Source organism: Halichoerus grypus, chromosome 3 (genome assembly GCF_964656455.1).
Source record: "Halichoerus grypus chromosome 3, mHalGry1.hap1.1, whole genome shotgun sequence".
Classification (NCBI taxonomy): domain Eukaryota; kingdom Metazoa; phylum Chordata; class Mammalia; order Carnivora; family Phocidae; genus Halichoerus; species Halichoerus grypus.
Window position 1 is genome coordinate 193,398,878 of NC_135714.1, and position 19,196 is coordinate 193,418,073.

Sequence of the window (19,196 nt, forward strand, 5' to 3'; positions counted from 1 at the left end):
AGCCAAGATGGCTTCCTTTGGGGGAAGCATGATGTCACTGTAACCATGTAATCAATCATAAGATTTAGATAATCTTGAAGCAGGTACCCCTGACCCAGAGACACTGCTGATAGCTTATATGGAGGGGCATCTGGGGCGTCATTCCAGGAGTGGTCATTCATTCCTCACCTGGTCCCACTTGGGAGGAGTGCAGTCCTTGACCCTGGGCCAGAGATTTTCGCCATCTAAAGCTAACTAACAGATGCAGAGATTAAAGCTCCACCTTTGGCTTCATTATGCCTTGCTGTGGTTTCACCACCGCCTTCCTAACGCGGGGACTCAGCTTGGGTTAAGCATACATTCCTTCTCACCTTGGTTTCCCATTAGTCATCTTTTATGCCCAGTGAGTCATTTTCAGTTGAGTTTTTGGAATCTGCTCTAATGGATGAGTTGTTTCTCATCTCATTTGTCTCCTGGGCTTCCTTCCTGCCCCTGCACACAAAACCAGTATTCAGTGGCATCCTGTACTCAGGCCAACCCACTGCCCTCTCCCTACATCAGAAGAGAGCTGTCACCAGAGGTCTCCTAGATCTGTGGGCCAGGCCAACCCTGGGGAAAGGGTCTCTGAGATCAAAGTCCACACCTTCCCCAAGGACCTGTTCCCACAAGCTCCTGTGCCTCAGATGTATTTTCTTGGAAAAGGTTACATGTTTCTAAGAGAGTTAATTGGCTTAGCTGTTTTAATAAGCTCTCTTGAGACATGTATTCAACAGTTGTACACCTGCCTCATATCACATAAAACGCAGCTCACAGGGGTTATTGTTACAAGCTGTGTCAAATTTGGCAAGCTGAGCTGCACTTGGAAGGCGAGACCTGTGCTCTTGGAAGTTGGAGAAATGTGATTTTTTATGGGCTCAACTTGGTGGTCCTTGGAGAGAACTGCCAGGAAGCAAGGATCATCTAGGAAAGCAGTGTGCATAGTAGAAAAGTACCACAGCTGGGAGAGCTGATTACTAGCTGGCCTGGAGACCTTGGGACATTCACTTCTCCCATCTGAGGCCCTTGATTTCTTTGTAAAATAAAGGGGTTTGATGTAAGACTTTCATGAAGGGCTGTGAAGGCTGTGAGTTGTGCAAGGATGCCACATCCATGGGAGCATCACTCACATTATAGACATCGGAGATTTGCATATTTATTTTGACATTTTGGCCCGTGGCAGTCAAGTGTTGGTGTGACAAAATAGGTGTATTCAAAAAAGTTTCTGTTGGATGGTAGTTAAGTGTTTTTAAAAGGAAATGCCTTTAAAAAAAAAATCAAGCATGGGGCGCCTGGGTGGCTCAGTCGTTAAGCGTCTGCCTTCGGCTCAGGTCATGATCCCAGGGTCCTGGGATTGAGCCCCACATCGGGCTCCCTGCTCAGCAGGAAGTCTGCTTCTCCCTCTCCCACTTCCCCTGCTTGTGTTCCCTCTCTCACTGTGTCTCTCTCTGTCCTATAAATAAATAAAATCTTAAAAAAAAAAATCAAGCATGGGCTTAGTGGTGACCCTCTTTGTCCTTTAAGTTCCCTCTGACTCTATATTTTCTACTCAGGATATTTTTATTAGGTTGTAGAAGAGGATACTCATCCAGTGTGAGGTTGGAATATCCATCAGGAAGGTGGACTCTAGACAGAGATAAGATGAGGTCCTAAAAAATGAACCGTAATTCAGGGCAATTCCTTTCAAAGTTCCCTGGGAATAGTGAGGAAACAAGTTGGAGTAAAGCCAAAACATGCCTTCATGGTGTTTGTGAAACCAAAATCTTACTCCAGAGTTCCTGGTTGATTTTTCAAACTGTGAGATCCAGGCCATTGCCTTTGTTTCCCCACAGATCCCTGTGCAGAGATATAGAAATCCTGTTTCCCTCATTCATGTTGAGGTGACCTACAGTGACCTCCATTGACCAAATTCCACACGCCCCCTGAAGCCATGGAAATGGCCTGAAGGCAGCAGACTCAGAGGTTGAGCAACACACCCACTTTCAAAGATTGGGCCTGTGATAAATCCAGAAAGGCCCACAGACTCCCGATTGGAGAACTATCTCGTGGGATCCACACAACAACCCCCCAACACCAGTCTGCTGATTTCCATCAGATAAAGACTAAAGAAAACAAAATGAAGTATCTACACCAACTCACTTAGGAATAATTAGTCTTGCTGTCTCTAAAACCACCAGTTTCATTAATTTCATGTTCCATTGCATTGTGGCTATCATCTCTTGCTAGCTTTCTCCTTTGCCAGTCATTTATTCATTCTGGGTTATAAGATTGGAGGTATGGGGAATGTGTTTGCCTTTTGAGGTGCCACAAAAGAAAGACCATTCTGGATGGACAGAATAGAAGGATTGCACTTGTCCCAGTTTCTGTCCACCTGGGTACTAGTTTAATCTCTTCTCAGGGGCACAGGGAGGTATATAGTTTCTATCAAAATTAACTGTGTTTGCAGGACTTGGATTCAGGGCATCTCTGATGGATTGAGATATGATCTTTTCACTTCATCATCTGGATCTCTGATTACCCCAGTAGAGAGCAAATTATAATGCCCCATTTGCTCTGCTATGAAGGTTCTTTCTCTCTCTTTGATCACAGAGCTTCAGTTGTGGGACAACCTAGAGGAGAATAAATTATACAACTATCAGTCATATGTCACCTCCAACTCCCCACACTTTATGCCCAGCTGCTTTCTTGAACATTACAGTTCCCATAGAGTAGAGCTACTGCTGCCTGGTTTCCCTAGTTCAGGGGTCTTCAAACTGGGTTCCCAGGAATTTACAAGAGCAAAATTACTTTTAAAGAAATCAATTCTAAGATCCTAAAGTTTCATGTGCATTGCATATATTGTCTTGACTGAAAACATGCCCTTTCCCTACTTTACATAAGAAAGTAATACCCCTCAGGGGCGCCTGGGTGGCTCAGTCGTTAAGCGTCTGCCTTCGGCTCAGGTCATGATCCCAGGGTCCTGGGATCGAGCCCCGCATCGGGCTACCTGCTCTGTGGGAAGCCTGCTTCTCCCTCTCCCACTCCCCGTGCTTGTGTTCCCTCTCTCGCTGTGTCTCTCTCTGTCAAATAAATAAATAAAATTTAAAAAAAAAAAAAAAAAAAAAAAAAAAAAGAAAGTAATACCCCTCAGCCATGCAGAACCTTACTAAGGTGCATTGCTCTGATATATGAAAGCCTCTAGGTACCAAACAAAAGGACAGTTCAAAATATTGGTGTAGGTGTTGAGGAAGTGAATACATCTAGTGATAAAATAACAAAACTTAAAAAAAAATCAAGTATTTTCTTCTGCTTGCTTTTAAATTATTTAGGAAAAACTTAATTGAGTTGTCAGCTGAAACATTATTTAAAAATTTATGATGATATGTGAATTTGGTATTCAAAGAAGCAGTTCAAAGAATTAAATGACAATGGTACAACAAACTACTTCTATTTCCATCTACTTATTTATGTGAACAACTCTCTTAGCACTTAGACTTAATAGGAATAGAGTGGATTCTGAACTTGTCTTATTCTAGAGATCTAGAGATCAGTCATATTCATCCATGGATATATGAATTGATTTTTGAAAGCATCCCTAATCCTTTCATTATGAGATGCATTTCTCTTTTATTTTATTTGAGAGAGAGAGCAAGAGAGAGAGAAAGAGCATGAGCGGGGTGAGGGACAGAGGGAGAAGCAGACTCCCTGCTGAGCAGGGAGCCCGACACAGGACTCAATCCTGGAACTCCAGGATCATGAATTGAGCCAAAGGCAGACACTTAACCAACTGAGCCACCAAGGCGCCCATGAGGTACATTTCTAATAAAATGTAACTTTTTATGTTTAAAAATTATTGAGATCTGGTGTTTCACTTGGTACAAGGACAGGCTAAGTTGTATTTGAAATAACTCTTCTCTTCAGCAACAACTATAAAGGAGGCTGAACTATGTGTGCATATGTATGTTCATAATGGGTCAGAGGCATATTGAGACCTAGAGAAGGAGGTATATCTGGCAATTGGTACCATGTCTCCTCTGCAGTGAAATACTGATCTCAAAAGCAGTTGAGAGGCCAATAAACTGAACTGAGCTTTTGACAGACTCACAGGATGAAAGAAATAATAAAAATTGGAGTTCATAGTCCACCAAGGAGAAGAGATCTAGTAAATATCCCAGACGTTTAGTTGGACAATAAAGGGCAACACTCTAGCAATAAAATGAGCTAGACACAGGCAAACAGAATAGACTTTTTGAGGACTGAAGCCTTCATAAAGAGAGTGGGGAGTTTTGAATCATCTTAACCCATTGTGAATTGAGATGGTCTGCCCATAGCCTAGGTGCCCATTGAAAGCAAAGCATTTGCGCTCTAGAAGAAGGTAACAACTCTGGAGGGGCAAATGATATCTACAGTTTTTCATATGTAATATGCAGCATTCAATTTTTTAAAATAACCAGAATATAGGAAAACAAGGCTTGACTGAAAAATCAGGAGAAATAAACAGATGGTAAACTTAAACCCACTAATGATCCATATATCAGACATGGACTTTAAGGAATGATGGTAAAAGAACTAAATGACAAAATGGACACTTGCACTAACCAACTAGAATCTTTTTTAAAAAGTAAATTCTAGAACTGAAGACAGCTATCCAGCTTAAATGTGGAGAGGCAAAAGAATGGAAAATGTAGAAAAGAATGTAAGAGACATATTGGGTATGGTGAAAAGGCCACAAATGGATTAGAGACACAAGCAATACAACACAAATAATGTTTGAGGACTTTCCAAAACAGACATGAGCTATCAAATCATAGATTCAAGAAATGCCATGAAATCCAGGAAAGAATATTGTGAATTTCAGGACTGCTAAAAACCACAGATAAGAGAAAATCTTAAAAATTGCCAGAGGAAACTTTTCAAAGGGTCTATATTAAGATTGACAGCTGATATTCCAGCAGAAATATTGGAATCAAGAAAGGCAATGGAATGGTATCCTCAAAGAGATAAAAAAAAATTATCAACCCCAAATTCTATATCCATTGAAAATAACCTTCAGAAATGAACACTCAAAAATGACTTTTTCTAGAGGCAGAAAACAGAGAATTTATTGCCAGCAGGTTTAGAGTAAAGGAAATACTAAATTCTTTAGGCAGAAAGAAAATGGTCACAGATGGGAGCGCAAAGGAGGAAAGAATGAGGAGCAACAGAAAGGTTAAATATGTAGGTAAAGGTAAAATGATAATAGTAATAATAATAATATTTAGATTAAAAATCCATAGAGAATTAAAATACGTGAACAACAGAAGCACAGAAGGTGGGAGAAATGTAAAATTTAAAGTATTCAAACATCTTTATATTTTCTAGGAAGTTACAGAAATGCAAATTTATATTAGACTTCAGTAGATCAATATTTCAATTTTTTGTCATATCCAGGGCCCTATGCCAAGAAGATATTAATTAAAATATATAAATAACAAGCTAATAAAGGCTGAAAATGGAACAACAATAATAATACTCAGCCCAAAAGAAATTGAGAAAAGAAAGAAAACCTATCAAATGTGTAATGAATACAAGACATTTAGTTAGATGGCTGATTGAAACACAAAGATATCAGTAAATACATTACGTGTAAAAGTTTACTTTTTTACTAATATTTTATTATTTCAATTAATCTCAGTTATTCTGTTTAAAGTTCAAAAGCATGTGAAACCAATTCACATTGTTAGAATTGTGTTTACATTTGGGAGAATAGGGACTAGAAGGTGCCTATGTGTGATAGTAATGTTCTGTCTCCTGATCTGTGTGCTGGTTACACAGCTGCATTCACTTTATAGGAATTCATTGACCTGTACAATTATGATTTATTCATTTTTTGTCTATGTTAAACTTTAATAGACATTTACATTAAAAACAACTATCATCTGACAGGACAAAAACAAAACCTAATATATGCTGCTTATAAAAGGCATACATTAAATGTAAGTATGTGGAAAAATTTTAAGTAATAACATTTTTAAAAAGATATATGACACAAAAAAATTAACCAAGGGAGAGCTGGTGCTGCTATACGAATATCAACCAATGTATACTAAAAACCTAGACTATTTTTATAATAAAGAAGGATACTTTATGTTGATATAAGGTTCAATCCACCAAGAAAATGTAACAATTCTAAATTGTAATGCTCCTAATTGTACAATCTCAAAATAATAAAGCAAAAATTGACAGAACTAAAGGAGTGATAGGTAAATTCACAATATATTGGAAGATTTTAAGACCTCTTTTCAGTAACTGATAAAATAAGAGAACAAAAAAGTTAGAAGGGTACAGAAAATTTATACAACATAATTAACATATTTACCTAATTGACATTACTAGAACACTGCACCCAACAACTGATGAATACACATTATTCTCAAGTGCACAGGGAACATTTGTAAAAAATGACCATATGTTAGTCATAAAGCATTTCTCAACAAATTGGAGAAGTGTGAAATTGTACAGAATGTGTTCTCTAACCACAGTGCAATTAAAGTACAGTCAATAATAGAAAGAAAACTTTAAAGCCTCATATATTTGGAAAATAACCAGAGACTTCTAAATAATTCATGGTTCAGAGAAAAAGGTACAGTGGAAATTTAGAAAATATCTTGAATGGAAGGTTAGTGAAAATACTACATATAATGTAGCAGGATAAATGGGATGCAACTAAACTCATGCTTGAAAGGAAATCAATACTTATATTTGCATATATAGATAAAATAATGGCTGAAAATCAATAATCTAAGTCTCCATCTCAAAGCAAATTAAATTCCACCAAATGGAAAAAAGGCAACAATAACAATAAGAACAGAAATTAAGTAGAAAGCAAACATATGAGAGAAGGGATTGACAAAGCCACATTTGTTATTAGAAAAAAATGAGGGGCGCCTGGATGGCTCAGTCGGTTAAGTGTTTGACTCTTGATTTTGGCTCAGGTCATGATCTCAGGGTCATGGGATCAAGCCCCTTGTTGGGCTCAGCACTCAGCACAGAGTCTTCTTGTCCCTCTCCCTCTGCTCCTTCCCCCAGCTCCCACTCTCTCTCTCTTAAAATAAATAAATAAGTAAATAAAATCTTTAAAAAAAAAGAAAATCTAATAAAATGGGTGAAACCTTGACAAGGCTTATCAAGGAATAAAAAGAGAAGACACAAATAACCAATAATAAAATGGAAAAGGGAGCATCAACATGGAACCTACAGACATTAAAAAGCCAGTAAAATAATATTATGAAAAATGTTATGCCGATGTATTTGAAAATGTAAATGAAATAGACAGTTTTCTGGAGAAAAATTACCAAATGGACAAAAAGAAATAGAAAATTGGAATACTTTTATATCTATTTTTAAATTACATCTTTAAAATCCTTCCCTAGGGGTGCCTGGATGGCTCAGTCAGTTAAACATCTGCCTTTGGCTCAGGTCATGATCCCAGGGTTCTGGGATCAAGTCCCACATTGGGATCCCTGCTCAGCGAGGAGTCTGCTTCTCCCTCTCCCTCTATTCTTCCCCTGGCTTGTTCTCTCTCTCTCTCAAATAAATAAATAAAATCTTCAAAAAATAATAAAAAATAAATAAAAGCAGAATACCCCAGTATTAGATGCCTCCACTAGTGAAGTTTTCAAACATGTAAGGAAAAAATAACACCAATCTTACACAAACTCTTGCAGAGAATGTATAATGATAAATCACATCCATAATGAAGTCAGCATAAGCTTGACACTAAAATGTGACAAGAAGAAAGTTATAGGACACCTTTTTCATGAACATAGATATAAAAATTCTAAACAAAATATTTGTAAACTGAATCAATCAATACATAAATAGAATAATATATGCCAACCAAATTGGGTTTATTACAGGAATAAAAGATAGGTTTCATATTTTAAAATCTATCAGTGTAATTCACAGCAGCAACAGAATAAAAGTAAAAAAAACACTTGATCATCTTAGTAGATACATAAAAACTATTTGATAAATAACAACAACCATTCATAAAAAAAAAAACCTCTTAGTAAACGAAACTGGAATTTATTAGAATGAACTTGGGTAACTAGTAAAATACCTCCTTAATCTGAAAAAGAATATCTACCAAAAACCCTATAGCAAACATAATAGTTGATAATAAATGGGTTCAGGAATGAGATAAGGATGGTTCCTACCATGACTTCTATTCAAAATTATATTTAGAGGTCCTATCTAGTTGGGGATTGTGGTGCGGAGGTCAGGGGTAAAAATAAAACAAAAAGAAGAACAAAATTGTCATTATTCTAGATGACTCTGCAAAAATCCAAAAGAATTCATGTTTAGAGTTAATGAGATAAGTCTTTTGATATAAGGTCAACATTTTAAAACTATTGTATTTATATATACTAGGAACAAAAAGTTAGAAAATGAAATTGAAAAACCAATATCATTGGGGTGACTGGGTGGCTCAGTTGGTTAAGCGTCTGCCTTCAGCTCCCGTCGTGATCCCAGGGTCCTGGGATCAAGCCCTGCGTTGGGCTCTCTGCTCTGCGGGGAACCTGCTTCTCCCTCTGTCTGTGGCTCCTCCTGCTTGCGCATGTTCTCTCTCTCCCTCTCTGTCAAGTAAATAAATAAAATCTTTTTTAAAAAAACAATATTATTTACAATAGAATCTAAACACAAAAAAATAAAGGAATATATCTAACAGAAATGACTTGAGAATTTTACTTAGAAAATTATTTAGAGAAATGTAAAAAGACCTTAAAAAGTGGAGGAATATATTACATTAATGAATTGGAAATCTTAATATTATATCAACTTTCCCAAAGTTTGATCTACAGATTCAGTGTAATCCCAATCAAAATTCCAGCAGCTTGTGTGTGTGTGTGTGTGTGTGTGTGTGTGTGTGTGTGTGAATTGTGTATGCCAATTGGCAGGTCAATTCTAAAATTTATATGGAAATGCAGGTTCAAGAATAGCAAAAACAATCTTGAGTCAAATGAATAAAACTAGAAGATTTACCCCATTAAATATAGACATTTTAAAACTACAAAAATGAACACAAAATGGTATTTACACAAGAGTAGACAAATAGACTAAGAGTAAAGTTTAGATATTCTTTTTTAAAAAAGATTTATTTATTTATTTGAGAGAGAGAGAGCATGAGAAGGAGGGGCAGAGGGAGAGGAAGAGAGAATCAGAAGCAGACTCCATGCTGAGCACTGAGCCCTACCCGGGGCTCCATCTCACAAAACTGAGATCAGGACCTGAGCCAAAACCAAGAGTTGGATGTTTAACCTTCTGAGCCACTGAGGCATGTCCCTACTTTATATACTTTTGAAACAGACCCGCAATACCTGATTTATGACCAGGGAGACAATTTAGAGCAGTAACGAAAGATGATCTTTTAAAAAAAATTATAAAACGTCTATTGAATGTGTGTATATATATATTCAGACTCCTATCTAACACTATCCATAAAAATTCTAGGTAATTCCGGGTGGACTATAGATCTAAATGTAAAATGTAAAACATAAAGCTTCTAGAAGAATACATAGGTGAATATAATATCCTCATGACCTTGGGTAAGAAAAATATTTCTTAAACAGGAAAAAAATAGCATAACAATATAGAAAAATGACAAAGAAAATAGAACTTCTTGGGAACTTCTTGAAAATTGGGAACTTCTTGAAAGGACATCATTAAGGGCAAAAAGAATTCCACAGAGTGGAAGGAGGTATAACAAAAAGAAGTTCGTATCTGGAATATATGAACAACTCCTACAAAAAACAGCCAACTCAATAGAAAACTCTAGAAGATTTGAGCTGCCACTTTACATAACTGGGTATCCCAATGGTCAATAAACATACGTAAAGATCCTCAACATCATTGTTTATTAGAAAAATGAACAATAAACTGCAATGAGATAACTCTACACACACATGGAAAATGGTTCATTAAAAAAACTGACAAATCCAAGTGATAGTAAGGATGGATCAGCTGGAAGTCTCATAAAGTGTTGGTAGGGGCAAACTAAAAAAACAGCTTTGAAAAACTCTTTGGCATTATCTAATAAAGTTGAACATATGCATACCCCCAAATCTAGCAATTCTACTCCTACATATATTCCAACAGAAATGCATACCTAAATGCATCAAAGAACATATACAAGAATGTTTATGTCAGCATTATTTAAAAATTTTAAAAACTGAATGGTAATACAATAGAATTTTTGTACATTTTTGGTTTCCTATTACAAAAATAATATTTATTTTAGTAAACTTGGTTCAGTTCAATAAACAATAGTAAGAATTAAAAGTCAACCACAATCCCTCTGAATCAGTTAGGAATTGTCTGCTGTAAGTAATAGAAAATCTAGCTAACAGTGAACAATGGATACACATATGGGAATTTATTTGCATCACAAGAAGTACTTTATGGGGTTCATCTGCTTAACAACCTCATTGGAGGGGGAGACGAACCATGAGAGACTATGGACTCCAAGAAACAAACTGAGGGTTTTAGAGGGGAGGGGGTGGGGGGGATGGGTTAGCCCGGTGATGGGTATTAAGGAGGGCATGTACTGCATGGAGCACTGGGTGTTATACGCGAACAGTGAATCATGGATCACTACATCAAAAACTAATGATGTAATGTATGGTGACTAACATAACATAAAAAAAAAAAAAGACATAAACCTGAAAAAAACACAAAAAACCCCAAGCTTGTTATACCCTTTGACTACATTTTAGCATATTTGTTTTTTATCTTCACACGTGTTACCTCATGGTTTCAAGATGGCTGCTGCAGGTCCAATGATCACATCCTCACAACCTGCATTCCAAACTGGAAAAGATGGAAAGAGGCAGTGCCAGCAAAGCACTTTATCTTTCATATGGAAGCGAAGCTTTCCACCTTTAGCTCCTCAGCAGATCTCACTGCCAGTACGAAGTTATCTGACCATTCCTGGCCACAGGGGATTCTGAGGAAGTAAGATAGCTTTCTTCCTTCTACAGCAAAGGGTGGAAAGGGAGAAGGGAGTTCAGAATAACTTCAATTTAGCCCGAAAGAGTCTACCAAACCAGCCATCAAATTTGTCTTTTCTAATACTCATTTTCTTATATTCATTTCCACTCTTTTTTGTACACAAATATGCTTTAAATATTTATAAAAATGATGGGATGCCTGGGTGGCTCAGTGGGTTGTGTCTGCCTTCAGCTCAGGTCATGATCCCAGGGTCCTTGGATTGAGCCTTTCATCGGGCTCCCTGCTTATTGAGAACCTGCTTCTCTCTCCCTCTGCTGCTCCCCCTGCTTGTGCTCTCTCTCTCTCTCTGTCAAATAAATAAATAAATAAAAATCTAAAAAAAAAATAAATATTTATAAAAATGAGATCATCCTTTACATACTACTTACTAGCCTCTCACCTAAAATATGCCAGTAAACACAAACGACAAAATGATCTTAATGCCTACATATAATTTAACCATACCGCTCTACCAAACATTTAAATTGCGTCTTTATTTTATGTTATAAATAACAGCGTAATGAAGATGCTTATATATACAACTTTCTCAGAATATGTTCCTAGAAGTGGTTTGCTAGGCGAGGCATGCGTACGATAAAAATTGTGTGAATATCGCCTAACAACATTATTCTCAAAGGACGAGAGGGACTCAGAAATTCACACCGAGGTGTATGGCTCATATTGGTGTTGATCCATAGAGGACAACCAATTTATGGATTGCTAATCAGTATTAAAAAAAAAAAAACAAAAAACAAAAACAACAACAAAATAGAATAGAACAAGAAAGCATTAGCCTGCATTGTTCATAGTTTGGTGAAACTTTTGTGTCTGCTGTGCGTGTGTTTCTGTACGTGTCATGAAGCAGTATGAGTATTTTGCCACAATTTACAGACAAAACGTTTTTAAAATGTTCGTGCAGATGAGCTCTTCAGGTATGCCTTCTGGTTTTCAGCACTCATTTTTTAATTTCCTTTTCTTGTTAACTGCCTTGATAAGAAGTTTTATAACAGTAATAAACTGCAGCAGTGATGGCAACGTTCCTGATTTGCTTCCGACCTAAATGAAAATGCATCCCGTGAAGTTTTGGAAAGTATAATTTTCACTGTAGTTAATATCTAGCGCGTCAGTGAAAGTTTCATTTCCTCTTTACATCAAGTTACATAAGGGTTTTCTTTTTCATTTATAAGGATTAGGATTTATTTTTAGTTAACTGTTATGATTAATTCCTAATTTTATTACCTGTGATCAGACTATATGCATGGTGGCCTATAAAATTTCTGCTTTTTGGAAGTTATTGAGATTTTCTTTGTGGACCAGAATACGATCAGCTTTTCTGTTCGTTTTGATAATATTGAATATTCAATAATAATAAAATAAAATTTTCAATATCTATTGAATCCAGCTTATTGATACTAATATTCAAATCCTCTATCTCTTTAAATAAAACAAGATGAAATAAGAGAGGGAGACAAACCATAAGAGACTCTTAATCATAGGAAACAAACTGAGGGTTGCTGGAGGGGAGGCGGGTGGGGGGATGGGGTAACTGGGTGATGGGCATTAAGGAGGGCACGTGATGTAATGAGCACTGGCTGTTATATAAGACTAATGAGTCACTGACCTCTACCTCTGAAACTAATAATACATTATATGTTAATTAATTGAATTTAAATTAAAAAATTCAAATCCTTTATATCTTCATATAGCTATATCTTATATATCATTTATTCTTTATTGAATAAAGAATATTCTTTATTATCGAGTTGTTATTAAAATCTTCCACCAAGATTGCAATTTTGCACTTTATTTTCCCAAGACTACTGTGTGTGTGTTGTGTATATTAATGATATATAAGTAATCATACCTATTCTTTTTTATTTTTATTTATTTTTTATTGAGATAAAATTATATTAAAATTGTATTCATTTCAGGTATGCAACAGAATGCTTTGACATATATATGGTGAAATGATTATCACAATAAGTCTAGTTAACATCCACCACCACACATAGTTACAAATTATTCTTTCTTATGATGAGAACTTTTAAGATCTCCCCTCTTGGGGTGCCTGGGTGGCTCAGTCGTTAAGTGTCTGCCTTCGGCTCAGGTCATGATCCCAGGGTCCTGGGATTGAGCCCCGCATCGGGCTCCCTGTTCGGCGGGAAGCCTGCTTCTCCCTCTCCCACTCCCCCTGCTTGTGTTCCCTCTCTCACTGTGTCTCTCTCTATCAAATAAATAAAATCTCTAAAAAAAAAAAAAAAGATCTCCCCTCTTAACAAGTATACACATTCTTAACTGTTAATGTGGATTTGTAGCTATTTCAGGTTTCTGACACTACCTTTGGGGTGTTTTTTCGGTTCAGGGGGTGGGTTTCATCTACTCTTTTATATCTAACCTTTCTGTGTCGTTTTATATCAAGTGTAAATTTTTAAAGTATTTGATAGTTGGATTTTGTTTGTTTCATCTTCACATTCTTTCAGAGTTTAATCCATTCACATTTATTTTGAAACTAATACAGTTGGTTTTGTCTTGTATTATGTTTTCAGTATTAGTGCTTCCTGGATATTTCCTTTTTTAATCTTTTTCACTTTTCATCTATTTTGATATTAGTTTAATTTTATATGCTTCTTTTTTAGTGATTTGGAAGTTATGCATATATAACTTCAAATCTTTATATTCTAATCTTTAAGTCAATGTCTAGAATGAAACATATATTGACCATCTCTTTCCTCCAACAACAATGAAAATGCTTTTCCTTCCTTCCCTGGCACTCTCCTCCAATTTTTGTTGAAATAATTTGGAACTTTAGATCCAGATTATTACATTAAATTTTTCAATAATATATTTTCTCATTTTTCAATTTTTCAATAGAATATTTTCACATAGCTACATTAATATTTATTACTGAATTTAACTATGTTTTGCCATTTCATTGTTTGTTGCTATTTATTTTAAAACCCCAACTTCTTCATTCTTGGATTCTTTTATTTTGACTTATTTTTCAGTAAGCTTGAGTAAATCTTTATAGTACGGAGAGCATAATTTCTGTCCTTGTATGTCTGAAATTGCCAGATACCATTTTAAAATAATACCTAAGGCTTTGGAGTCAGATAAAACTAGATTCAAATGTCAGCTTTTTCTTGTTCTTGCCCTGTGATAATGGGGAAATCTCTTTACTTTTTTGACTTAGGTTCCTTGTGTGTAAAATGGAGGGACTATCAGCTTACAGGATGCATAAGTTTTATACCAAGTAAAGTGTATTAACACTGGTCCATAGTAGTCAGTCAATAATAGATTGTTATTATTATTATTAATCTTTGTACAATACCATCTTTATTGAACATTATCCACATCTTAATACAATGTTATGCATATTAAAGGTCCTCCATTAAGTTGTATTACCATTTAATATTTGAGATATAATTTACATACAATAAAATGGATAGATCATAATAGTAGCGTTTGGTGCATTTTTTAAAATTGCATGCATCTCTGTAACTACCACCCAAATCAAGATAAAACATTTTCCCATAGTCATTCTTCCTTTCAGTCAGCCACTCCCTGTCCCCAGAAGCAAATGTTTTCTGATTTGTATTATTATAGATTCATTTTGTCTATTCTCAGGCTTCATATAAATGGAATCACACCATATATATTCTTCTGTGTCTGCCTTCTTTTACTCATTGTAAGATTTTTGACTTACACTCCGTGTGGCATGTATCCACAGTTTACTGTTTTTCACTGTTGAGTAGTATTTCATTGCATAAATATATCAAAAATTGTTTTTCCATTCTCATATTTATGTGTATTTGGGTTATTTCCAATTTGGAGCTATTATAACTAAGGCTACTATGAACATTTTTGTACAAGCCTTTTTGAGGACATATGTTTTCATTCCTCTTGTGTAAATACCTAGGGGCGAAATTGTTGGTTCTTTGGGTAATGTGTATGTAACTTTATAGAAAACTGATGAACAATTTTATAAAGTGACCACATCATTTTATTATCCCACCAGAAAATTATAAATGTTTTAGTTTCTCATCTTCACTATCATTTAATATTTCATAAAAATCTATTTTGATGTATAACCATATCAACTGCTTATATTTATTGTTGCATGATGTAACTTTTTTCCATCCCTTTCCTTTTAAACAAGTGTATTTATCTTTTAAATTTTTTCTCTTATAGATAGTATATGTTTGGGTCTTAATTTTTTATCCAGTCTATCTCTGCTTTTAAATAAAGTATTTAGTTCATTTACATTTGATAGTATTTGGTAATTATTGGTATGGTTGGGTATAAGCCTACCATGTTTGTATTATTTTTTAATTTGTCTTAACTGTTTTTATTCATCTGTTGCTCATTTCCTGTATTCTTTTCCATTAATTGAATGCTTTTAGAACTTTGTTATATTTTCTCTATTGATTTCAGATTTTATTGGTTTTTTTTTCCCTAATGGTTACTCTAGACATACCAACACGCATCCTTAACTTATTCATGTTCTACCCTGAATTAATATTTTATATTTCACAATGAAGTTAGAGTTTTTAAATTTTATAATGCCATTTGTCCATTTATACATTCCTTATATTCTTATTGTCATCTATTTTACTTATATATATATTGTAAACCCCATTGTATATTGCTTTTAATTTTGCTTTAAACAGTCAGTGATCTCTTAAAGAAATTTCTTTTATGTTTACCCTTTCTGGCCAACATTTGTGTCATCTGTGGATCTGGTTCTGTTGAATATTTTTCTCTTAATTATGAGGCACATTTAGTGCTTCTTAGTACATCTCATGATTTTTTATTATATGCCAAACATTATCTGAAAAAGAACAGTAGAGAGTGTAGCAAATGATATTTACCCTGAGAAAAATTCATGCCTCCTCCTATGTCAGGCCTTTACAGTGGAGGCTAAGTCAATCTAATCTGTAGTTGAGCTGGATCTGGGGTTTTTTGAAGCTTTAGTTAGATTTACTTTGCTACTAGTTTCAAATGTCATGAGGGAAGATAAGGATTATCCCTTTATCAGGTCTTGGAATTTGTCCAATGGAGAACTCTCTGTTCTTCACATGGAAATTTTATGTTGCCTCCTTTTTGAATCACTGAGTTCTTTTTCTCTCCAGCATTGTCCTCAACTTTCTGCAGCTGGGAAGACCTCTCTCCCCTTTGATGTTCTGTCCCTAGCCTTTGATGAGCTGTTGCCTTGCGCTCAGTGGAGGGTTTGTGTACTTGGGGGAAATTTCTCTGAGTTCTCCTGTCCTACCCTTAGCTTTTAGAAAATGCTGCTATGGTTCTGGAATGAGTTAAAATTCATTGTAATTTTTAAGAATAAAAAATAAAAATAAAAAAATGGATCTACTTTGCCACATGTTATCTCTATCTTTACTATAGAATTCTACATGTAACTAATCAGTAAAAAGTTGTTTGTTTGTATCCTCCTTTAACTTGAGGAAAGGGTAAATTTCTCAGGTGATCTATGTTGCTATGCCAATGTTAAGTCCAGATTCATTTTAATCCAATAAGAGGATTAAGAGAATATATGACTGATAATATTAACAAACATAATTCTTATTTAGTATAAAAAATACTGATTGATATTAATGTGCAAACATAAAAAAGTGTGCAGTTTCTTTTATCTGCTAAAACCATGATCAAAATTCCATTACTTGCAAACTCATAATACCCATGTATCAGATATGCCAGAAGAAGATACCTGACCACACTGTATAAGGCTGCTAAAGTTTTAAAGGATAGGCGGTGTCTTATTTGCTTCTGAATGCTGACACTGAGCACAGAGTAGATACAAAGAATGGCCTTCATACATTGTTGAATAAACAGCTTTGCAAGAACAATAAACATTCACAAAAAACCTTCAACAGATGAAACACAGATATGTAAAGTGCTATAACCAGTCAAAATCCCACTGGCATTTCTTACCATAATGAATTTTCTTCAAGAACTCATGGGCAGGATTTACTCTTGGGTCATCTAGCCTAATCATCTTACTCAACAAACAGGCCTTGGAAGGGGAGGTGCCTGCCTTCTAGGCCTATCTTAATTGTCCTAGATAGCCCTTGCTCTCCCAAGATACCAGGCAGAGAGAGATGAACTCTTCCATGGAGCACTCAGATTTGCTATGGTATGCTGGAGTAAGGAATTCTTGGAGGCTGCCCCACCTTCTTATAAATGAGCTGTAACGGACTAGCAGATATACCCAGGAGTGGGGTTAATATGTTTCCTGACAGAGACGTTCCTTTCCTGCTTACTCCCAACTTGTTCCACTTTACTTACCTCTACCTTGAGAAATCATTTTTTCCTGGGCTATAAGAATGCTCACCATCTTGTCTCCTGGCACTCCTTGTCCAGAGCTTTATTTTGTGTATAGTTCCCCACACTAACCTTGTTGTTTCTCATCTCTGAACTTTTGCTTCTGCTTCTCTCTTTGCTTGGGATGTCCCTTCCTTCCCCACCTCCATGCCCTGACACATTGGCCAAATGCAGTCTATAAGACTGAGCCCAACCTGGGGACTCAAGGAAGGCTTCCAGGAAGAAATAATCCCTCAAGTAGATGTCCCTCATCTGAGATCCCACACCAGTTAAGTGTGCACCTCATTTTAGACTTCACATATTACAATATTTTCCCAAATTTCTCCTCCCACTAGACTAGATTCTGGGATGCTCCAGGATAAAGACCCTGACTGACACATTTTTGTTTCCACTATGTCTGAACACAGTGACTAGTTCATAGTAGGTGCCCAATAATAGTCAACTAACTTAAACTGAGACTTGCTCATACCTCTCCTGCCCTATATTTTGGTAATAAGTTTGGGTGTCTCTTCCTCAGAGCAACTACTTCTACTTGTCCAGGGGCCTGGGGCAGTGAAGCTGAGGCCATAGCAGCTCCTAACATCTGAATGCCCTTAATTCTTTTACTTCATTTTGGGGCGCCTGGGAAGCTCAGTTGGTTGGGCCTCTGACTCTTGATTGCGGCTCAGGTCATGATCTCAGGCTCATGGGACCAAGCCCCACGTCTGGCTCTGCAGTCAACACGGAGGAGTCTGATTGTCCCTCACCCTCTGCTCTTCCCTGCCCCACCCGTTCCCTCCCCACTCTCATGCTTTCTCTGTCTAAAATAAATAAATAAAATCCTTTAAAAAAAAATCTTTTACTTCATTTTGGGAGAGGCAAAGTCATGTCTCAGAATCCCTGCTTTAATTCAGGGATTTTTAGGCTTGCTAATTTAGTGTGGCATTTCTTAGTCCAGTTAGACTACTGAAATTTTTATTTTATTATTCCAGGACTAATCAGATACTACCTAATACTTGATTTTAGAATAGACAAAAACACACTAGAAGACTCAGCAGTTATGAAAAATCTATGGGAAAAAGTTTTAATTGAGACCTTTCTGTTTATGAATTAATTTTGTTTCAAATTGGAAAAGACAAACATTAACCAATTTTTGTTAGTCCCTATCATGGGACGCCAGTGTTGTATAGGAACAACATTTGAGAACCTCTGCTCAGTTAAGTAAAATTACAGTTAAATATACCACCTATCAGCAGTAAGTTCTTTTATTTCATGAAAATGAACAAAGATTTTTATTTTGACTAATGGTGTTTGCTTCCTGAAATAAGCTCAAAAACCTACCTTTATTTTATATATATATATATATATATATATATATATATATATATATATATACTTTATTATTGAAGAAAGTAACCATTTACCATCTTTTTCCTTCTCAGGCTGTGAGGTTGAGATTCTTGGGGTCAGACCTACTTACTGCCTAGAATATAAAAACGTCCCAACGGATATCAATTTTGCCAATGCAGTCAGCGATGCTCTTGACTCCCTCAAGTAAGTGTCCCAAGGTTTTAGTCATACCATTGTTCTTCATTGTTTCCAGGACCAACAATGAATGCTAAAGTGAATTAAGAAGGCTTGGTACAGGTGGAATAATGTCTCAGAGATATGATTAGTCTCTTGCATGATGACTGTTAACTGCTACCAGAGAATAATTGTGAATGAGTCGTTTCAGGTAGGAGCACTCTCTGTAAATGTTGAATGGAGAGCAAGAAAGTCCTCAAATGTTTGGGACTTTCTTCTTTATGTTGATGGACAATAGAGAAGCAATATGAATGTCAACATCTCTCTAATTAAGATTT

The 19,196-nt window shown here is 35.9% G+C and overlaps 1 protein-coding gene across 1 annotated transcript in view; it reads left to right on the forward strand.

The window, feature by feature from the left end:
- The window catches only part of ENPP6 (ectonucleotide pyrophosphatase/phosphodiesterase 6), a 118,217-nt gene that overhangs the window by 65,024 nt on the left and 33,997 nt on the right, over window positions 1-19,196 (forward strand). Inside the window, exon 3 of the mRNA XM_036071340.2 lies at window positions 18,777-18,888. Coding sequence (XP_035927233.2) covers window positions 18,777-18,888 — 112 coding nt within the window. The remainder of the gene's footprint in view (window positions 1-18,776; window positions 18,889-19,196) is intronic.